General features: G+C 40.4%; 1 protein-coding gene across 2 annotated transcripts; it reads right to left on the minus strand.

Annotated features, from left to right (window-relative positions):
• Window positions 1-244: 244 nt before the first annotated feature.
• KPNA2 (karyopherin subunit alpha 2) lies at window positions 245-9003 on the minus strand. 2 transcript variants are annotated; one of them, XM_021678416.2, is made up of 11 exons: window positions 8891-9003; window positions 7470-7567; window positions 7184-7321; window positions 5584-5672; window positions 4500-4768; window positions 4144-4238; window positions 3777-4040; window positions 3349-3582; window positions 2911-3093; window positions 1223-1372; window positions 245-616 (listed from the first exon to the last, which is right to left on the minus strand). In XM_021678416.2, exons 2-11 carry the CDS (start codon window positions 7542-7544, stop codon window positions 524-526), a joined length of 1590 nt encoding a protein of 529 aa, XP_021534091.2. In that variant the 5' UTR covers window positions 7545-7567; window positions 8891-9003; the 3' UTR covers window positions 245-523. The 2 variants fall into 2 exon arrangements, with proteins under 2 accessions (XP_021534091.2, XP_044777511.1); XM_044921576.1 differs by lacking the exon at window positions 8891-9003 and adding an exon at window positions 8720-8743.

The raw sequence follows: 9003 nt of genomic DNA on the forward strand, positions 1-9003 counted from the left end.
GGTGTGTAGTGGATATGACATCTGGAAGCACCAACAGCCATGATTTACAAAGAATGGAAGCAGCCTAGAGCAAAGCCAGAACTCAGAAGTGGGCAGGACAAAAAGTTATCACCCTTGCATCCTTGATGACCTCACAAACCTGACATCAAACCATGTATGCAACCAGAACCACACCTCTGGTTACTCACATGGGTTTGGGTCCGGCACCCTTCACCTGCAATCTTAAGAACTCCAAATTAGAAAGCAATACATAGGTACGGTGAAGTAAAGAAAAGAGTGGAATTTAATCTTTATTTACAGGACACTGCAAGAGAGGAGAGATTCCACATAGAAATAAGAAACCCACTGAGAGGAGGAGCTTCATACAGGTTGTACAGTTTGGAACTGGTCAAGTAGAGTTTCCTTGTAAAAAGTGCTACAATAACAAAACACATTTAAAAAGAGTTCTTAGTAGAGAAACAGTAAGACAAACTTCTACCGAACAGAGTACACAACAAACAACTTTCTGCCTCAGCTGTACAATCTAAAAGTTAAAAGTCCCGGGAGTGCCATCCTGAACTTGGAACGTATAGCCTTCAGAGGTAGTTTCTGGCACAACATTCTGATCTTCCTCTTCCTGGAAGTATTAAAAAACAGAACCAAACAATATAATTCCACAAACACAGCACATTTCCAGGCAGCAGTCTGTCTAGAAGTCTATATTTATTCTTAAGGTCTTCATCTGCATATTACACCTTTAATGCTGAACCGTATTTCAATATTTGAAATAGGGGAGGGACAGCTGCTGAAACTTGCTAATTCAGGAGCACCTGGGAGAGGAAGATTCTGAAAGGGTGAAGGATGCTACCACAAGAGAGATTTACTTCCCCACCTGTCACTTTTCAGTAGGAAATGGGAAGGAAGATGGCCTATTAGTAGGGTTGGCCCACTTCTCCATCAACTCCTACACAAACTTACTCTCAAGATATTAAGTCCCTAAGACTACTCATTCGAAAGTAGAGTGGTGATTTTTTTTAAATTTTAAAAATTTCTGGTTAAAGATTATATGATCATCAAGCCAAACATCTGAGGAGCAAATACATACATCATGTCCTACTCACACTGATATTTTGCCATATTTAACAAGGGCACGGGCTCATTTAAAAAGTATAAGGAAAAAAAATCTTAGAGGCTTGACTTTGTGTATTTTCCAAATTCTTGTTAACATTACCATCTTACTCACCTCTACAGAGAAATACTTCTCAATCAAGTTTAATGAAGCTTTGTACACAGACTCATTTTCATGGTTTTGTAGAGCTTCAATTTTGTCCAAACCTCCACATTCTTCAATCATTATACTAAGTTTTTCAGTTTCACCTAGTTTCTCAGCAGCCTAAAAAAAAAATTCCAAATTTACTGAATGTTCTATTTTAATGAAAATAATGTTTATGTTTGGGTATTGATGTATATCAGACAACCACTCGAAAAGTTCCTTCAACAACCCTATGAGATGGTTTTATCTCCAGTTTGCATTTTTTTTTAAAGATTTTATTTATTTGAGAGAGAGAGAGCACAAGTGGGGTGAAGGGCAGAGGTAGAAGCAGACTCCCCACTGAGCAGGGAGCCCAACGTGGGGCTCCATCCCGGCACTCTGGGATCACGAGTCCCGGGATCACAACCAGAGCTGAAGGCAGACGCTTAACTGACTGAGCCACCCAGGCTCAGTTTACATTTTCTAAAAATTCAAGGTGATCAGATCTGTATTTGCTCTTAGCAGCTACTTCTGTAGCACTCAGCCAGATCATACAGTAGTTCTCAATCATTTCTGTGCATCAAAATCACCTGGGCAACTTTAAAAATGACACCATATCCAGGTTCAATTGGTCTATGATGAGACCAGAAAATTACTGTTTTATAAAAGCACCTGAGGGGCGCCTGGGTGGCTCAGTCAGTTAAGCATCTGACTCTTGGTTTCAGCTCAAGTCATGATTCTCAGGAGTCATGGGATTGAGCCCCACACGGGGCTCTGCACACAGTCTGCTGAGATTCTCTCTCCCTTTCCCACCCTCCCTGCCCCCCTTAACACATGCTCTGTCTCATAAATGACTGAATGAGTGAGTAAATAAATAAATAAATAAGATCTTTTTAAAAAAGCACCTCAGATAACATCAAAGTGTAGTCAAGGTAGAGAACCATCGTATAAGGGCAAAGATGGCCCTTAGGCCATATAAAAACAAATTTCCCTGATTGGATTATTTGCTGATATCAAGAATTTATTAGGTATAAAAATGAAACTGTGGTTAGCCTTTTTTACAGTCCTCAAATTTTAGAATACATAAATATATACAGATGAAATAACCTATATACTTCAAAATAATTAAATTTGGAGGGTTTAGGTAAGGGGAGAGTAGGAAAATAGGCCAAATGTTGACAAATTATTTATGCTGGGTGATGGATACACCAAGCATCATTATCCCAGACTTGACTGTTCTAGGTAAAATTTCCATATCAGAAGTTTAAAAGTCATTAGGCAGGACCTACCTACCTTCAACTACTGTGACAAGGTGCCACATGCTAGCATGCTCGGGTTAATTAGGAAGGGAACCAGAAGAAAAATAAAATTAGATAACTTTAAGTCATCAAATTTTAATTGTACCAAAATTCAGTACGACATTGGAGAATTAAAGATTTCTGACAAAATAGATAGGAATGAATCCTGTCCACATATGGACTTGATTTCAATTCAGGTCACCCACTTGTCATCTCCTTTAATCTCTTATAATCCCTTGTCACGTCTTACTGAGAGTGTGCCCCACATAAACAGCCTTTCTAATTCTGTGGCCCTACTGAGTAACCTTAGCTGTCCTACCCTGAGTCTAAATATCATCAATTACCATCAAGCCCAAATTCAAATGCTACCTTATGACTTACCTGAAAGATGTTTGAAATGGCATCCAGAATAACCAGAATAATTTTGGTGTCTTTTGCAGTTAAGAGGTTCATCAATGGTTCTATTATGCCACAATGAACGAGGTATACAATCTGTTCAACTGTCCCACCACTTGTATAGTTGGTCACAGCCCAGACAGCTTCCTTTTGTGTCTTAAAGTCTGCCTAATAAACATAAGGAAACAAGTTTACTTCAGAACGATTGTAAAAATAAGACCCCAAAAGTACCGTTATAGAAAAACAAGGACTAAACTACTAACTGATTCCATCCAACCGTAAGTGAAAGAGGTTACTGGCCACTATTTAGCAAAGGACTTAGAACCCAACACTGGTACATTAAGAATCTTATCAAGCACAGCTCTACCAAATGTCCATCCATAAATACTAACATTCTTTGTTTAAGTACTAAGACTTCATTACCTTAGAGAGAACACCAACGAGGAATGGGACTAATCCATGATTCACAACTTGCTGTATCTGGTCCTGGCGACCAGCTGTGATGTTTGACATTGTCCACGTAGCTTCCTTCTGAATATTAGTTTTGGGGTTCGTTAGGAGGCTGGGAAAAACAGCAAGTGCTCCTGCATCTATTACAACCTGAGTCTGTTCATCTGTCCCAGTGACAATATTTCCTATGGCTCTTAGCGCAGGAGTCTGAAAAGGAAAAAAAAAAAAAAATGTTGATGCCAACGATTATCTCTTATTTTTTCCAACACTGCTCAAAAACTCTACACCCTAAAGGTTTTGACAAGTCAGAGGCTCCTCATGGCCTAAAATAGGCAATGTGTCAACATTAGTATCAATTGACCATGCTTCTTATGGTTTATATTCTCAAGTTAACAACTTACCACAATGGGCAATTCAGTAGCTCCTAGAAGTTTCACAAGCTGGGGCACAACTCCTGTTTTCACAACCATTTCAATCCGTTCATTTGGACCATCAGTAAGGTAGGAAATGGCCCAGCAGGTATCTGCCAATACTTCTGGATCATCATGATGCAGGAGACGAACTAAAGTAGGAAGAATCTGCTCAACAGCATCTAATGGGGGTGCAGGATTCTTGTTGCGACAAAGGTTTGAAAGTGTCCAAGTAAGGTTACGTAAGTAACCACACTGAGGGGAAAGAAAAATGCAATGAGAAGTCCCTCTATATTTTGAGGGGGTGGGAAAAATTAGAATCAAGAACTGAGTAACCGGACTTATGTTAGCAACTTACTGCTAAAGATGACATATCAGGAACTGCAAGGAGAGCCAACAGTGGGTCAACTGCACCATACTTAATAACCAAGTCTCGAAAAACTGAACCATCACCTAAAAAAAAAGGCAAGGTTAATCATAATCTACTTGTCTAGCACCATCAATGTTCAGTGACTGAGTGCACCAGCGTCCTAACACAAAGACAATACTCTCGGAAATTCCCTAACTTACTTAGACGCCATTAATACCCCTCTATAAGCACTAAAAGCAAGCAAGTTTAAATCTTAACACACAGGTGACTCTTACTTATGACAAGGCACTTCTCCCAACCTCAGTATGATTAGAGATGGTCAAAAGAATTTTAAATCCAAGTACCTGCAATGTTTCCTAGAGCCCATACAGCTTGTTCACTGATGTGGGCATGGGAAGATGCCAACAGAGAAATGAATGCTGGGATAGCACCTCCATCTACCACAGCCTTGGTCTGTTCTGACGTCCCAGAAGCAATGTTAGTGAGAGCCCAAGCAGATTCAAACTGAATGGGACTACAATCAGTTCTGCCCAAGAAGGACACAAACTTTGGAATCAAACCAGCCCGAATTATGTTGTCTATGGGGGGCTGTTTTTCCCTAGAAAGCAGTTTCCTAAGGGTAAGCGGAAAGAGAAACAAAAGTTGAAGATAATTAACAAGAGAAGTTTATTAACTTTAAAAATCAATTTAAAATGCAATTCAACTTGAGATAACCTTTTAAAGTAATGCACTAAATGTTGAAATCTCCTGGAATTTAAGAAGAGATGAACAGACTGGGTTGCATAGTGCTGCCACACGTGGTGTCTTTAATTACCTTTTCCCCAAAATTGAAATATTACCAATAATGTAAAATAGCCTCCTCTCTGCATCCCCACAAACTACGTTAGATCTTGTCACTTTAAAACTTTGACAGTCTGACACAATTACACTACCATTGTTAATCTGTGTTTCCCTAACTACTAGTGAGGTTAAGCATCTTTTCCTTCATCATTTGTCACCTGGATTTGTTTTTCAGCACACTGTCAAACTATAGAAATTGTTAATTCTTTGTTATGGATGTCACAAATATTCGTATTTGATAGAAGTAAGAGTAAATGCGCCATTCTAAATGAATGTGCAAATCCCACCTACTGAATAATTCCTTTCTCTGACACCAACTTGAAATGCCACCTTGACAAAAACTTTGTTAATATACTTAAAAAGCACATCAAAAGATTAACAGTGATTACCACTGGGGTGGGCAGGACTTTAGGCAACTGTGATTTATACAAAATCACAGTTTCACCTAAGGGAAGATTCTAATGAAAATAGGCCTATGGCAAACCTAACTCTTATTTTACCCATGCCATCTGACTGTCTCTTTCCCACCAAAAAAATCCAAAAGGGCTGCTATCTTAGGTTACCCATGCTTTGGCAGAAAAGACTTACCTAGCAGCTTGAGTAGCCTGGAGCTGGCTTTCCAAATTGTTGCTATTTATGCCTTTGACAATGTCATCAACAGACCAATTTACAGTGCCCTGCAAGGACAGTGGTATTAATTGCACAAATTCTCATTTTTAACATTAAATACAAACAATAAAATCCCTACTTGCCACTGTGAAGACATTTTTAGGTTTATAATCAGTTACTAAAAGTTTAGCCTCACATTTAATTTTGGCTATTAATTAAATATTCATTCTTTCATATGCAGAACAGTGCTCAAACTTGGTGTATGACTCACTGGAATCTCTAGTTATGTAGTATCATCCCATTATTTTGTCACTAAAAGAAGAGACTATGAACAATTTAATAAATGAAATTAGAGCAATTTGAAGGTTGTTCCTGCATTAGTCTCAATCACTTGCATTCAGATATGCTGTCAGGGAGAAAGGGATGGAGTTATGTAGGCAACGTGCTGGGGATTTTTGTATCTAAGCTTATAATCTCTGCATCTCCACAGTACAGTGCTACAAAAATGTTTCACGTTGTAATCACAGTAGAAGGGTTTGAGAATCAGTGCTACAGTGAACTCAAATAGACAGCATCCCTTTTTCTGTAGGAGCTTACAACTTAAGGAAAATGTGAAAAATAGATAACCATAAAACAAATGGTGAATATTCATGTTATGTTAGCATTTACTCTCCATCTTAGTGCACAGCTGGGATGCTATGGGAATCCTGAAAAGGGAACATTTTTCCTGCTAGGATGACCAAGGAGTGCTATAAGAAGATAGGATTTGAATATAGTACTCTAGAAATAGCACATAGGTACTATTCGGTGGAAAAAAAAAAAAATTTGAGGCACTAAAGATTCCCAGTATCTTTGAAAGATAAAAACGAAATTGAAAATCTAAGATTGATCTAATTTACACACACAAAAATTTTTTTTTCAAAGAATATGGATTTAAAACTACCGAAGTTTTTAAGCAGAGAAAGAAGAGGTCTAAAGCAGTATTTTAAGACTTTGTTTAGGTAAGTATTATGTGGCATAGAATGAAGGGAAAGATAAATTAGAAGACCACTGAAAATATTTCAGGAGGAAAAAGATCTGAACAAAGCTGGTGACAAGTACAAAAAACAGGAACACCCCAAAAAGGCAGAAAGTGACTGGTGCTAGACACACTAACTTTCAGTTAACATTGGACTGGCTAGTCAAGGTACTGAACTGGTGGCTAGAAATGCAGGGAAACCTGAAGGGAGTTCAGAGCTAAAGGAAACCTTGGAATCAGCTTCAGTAGATTAGGGAGAGTGGGTAGGAAAGGAGACAACCCAACAGAATTACTGACTGGGAGCAGAAAAAAAGATCTTCACAGAGTTGATAGTTAAAACCATTAGGCTAGGAATGTTATTTAAATGTCTTTCTTTTTTTTAAGTAGGCTCCATACCCAGTGTGGAGCCCAAAGCGAGGCTCATCTCACAACCCTGAGACCAAGACCTGATGCTTAAGCCACTGAGCCACCCGGAAGCCCCTTACTATTTAAATTTCTAAGAAAATCACCATATTGATTTTGTGGGTTTGCCGTAATTCATAATCTAAAATATATATTTACCTGGTTGTTGCGGTTTTCCTGTAGTGGAGAGGTAGCATCATCAGGAAACGAGCTTACGTTTCTCCTTTTCAGCATCTGGTCATCCTTCTTAGCTTTCCTCAGCTCCACATTAACTTCTATTCGGCGCCGCCTCATTTCCTTGGAAAAAGATAAACCACTTCACCTACTATATCAGTTTTTGTTGCGAAGTGAGGACGTTTATTTCAAATTTCCTCAAAGTTCTGATCCCTTCCCAAATACCTTTCCATTTGAAAAATACCATAGGAAAGCAACAGAAGGTACTCACTGTACTGTCTTTCCCCTTGTTCTTGAATCTGTTAAGGCGGGCAGCTGGTGAATTAGCATTCTCGTTGGTGGACATGGTTATGAGACAAAGGGAGAAAGCTGTAAGTTGGAGAGAAAAAATTCCCCTTTTATCATTTTGCTTTGTCAATAAGAAGAGCTTCTAAAATTATCAAGTATATACTGGATCCACACTTGTATATTAGAGGAGCAACTTCCTTTTTCAGCACTATGAAATAGTGAACTGGCCAAACAATATTAGTCCCCTCCCCTCTGAAGGGCTGAGACTTCCTGGAGCAGTGCTCCATCAGAAACAGAAATAGAAAGCAAGTTGTATAAATTTAAATATCCTAGCAACCACATTTTTCAAAGCAGCAAAAAGAAATGAGTGAAATTAATTTTAATCTCTTTTATTTAACCCAACACATCCAATATGTTCGCATTTCAACGTTATAATATTTTGAGTTATTGAGATATTTTACACTTTTTTCATCCTAATTCTCCAAAATCCCTTGCGTGTACTTTAGGCTTACAGCATATCCCAACCGGACTAGCCACATCAGCCTGGTGACTACCATACTGGACAGTGCAACTGGACTATTTCAATTAAATAGTTAACCGAAGGCAAAATAGGGGAACTAGCTCACAGTTAAAACCTATGTCCTACGGGTAATAAATCCATATCCTGGAGGCTCCCTCTATTGTCTTTAAATGGCCAAAATAGGTACATTCTCCACACTTGAAAATTAAAAGAAATATTTGGCTCATCATCACATTATGGAGTCTTCCATAACATTCCGTGTCAACACTGAAAACTCGAGACACAGTTCTGCATCCACAGCATCTCGCATTTTCATTTCCAGAAATTTCGAGTGAATGCACTTAACAAGGCTGATATCAACTGTGCTTCATTCAGACTTTAAGAGCGATCGCCGAAAGGGGACAAAAGTACAAATCCTCCTTACGATTTGTTATCTTTCATTCGGTGCTGTTCTTTTCCGACGCTGTCTCAGCCAGCCCTGGGCCTACGTGTTAAGAGACAGTTCTTCCAACTGCCACCCCCATCTCCAGGCCCTTCCCCTGCCCCCCACCCGGGAAGATGCAGCGGGGAACGGGCGGAGGAGGGGCGAGAGGCGCTGGGCCACCTCCCGGGACTCTCACCCTCGGGCCTCGTTGATTTTCCCTGCCGCGACGCGCCAGAGGTCTAGCCGCGGTTCGCAGAGCCTCGACGCCCTAAAACCTAAGCACTCGCACCGCGAACCAGCCGCCTCGTCAACGAACGACGCCCCCGGGGCCTCGTCAACGAGGGAGGCCAGAGCCAGGTCGGGCGTGTACGCCCGGCCTCCCCTCCCGCCACCCGCAAGCGGAGGGCGGCCTGCACATCTGCCGTTATCACTCGGGCTGGGCTCCGGCCTGAGTTCGTACCTACACGGCCGGCTCAGGCTTCCACAGAAGGCGGTCCGGGGCGCGCAGGCTGCAGGTCAGCTGCCCTCAAAACGTCCACCACGGATCACCCCAAAGACGGTGTGGCTCGTGCA

The sequence above is a fragment of the Neomonachus schauinslandi genome, chromosome 15 (genome assembly GCF_002201575.2).
Source record: "Neomonachus schauinslandi chromosome 15, ASM220157v2, whole genome shotgun sequence".
Lineage (NCBI taxonomy): Eukaryota > Metazoa > Chordata > Mammalia > Carnivora > Phocidae > Neomonachus > Neomonachus schauinslandi.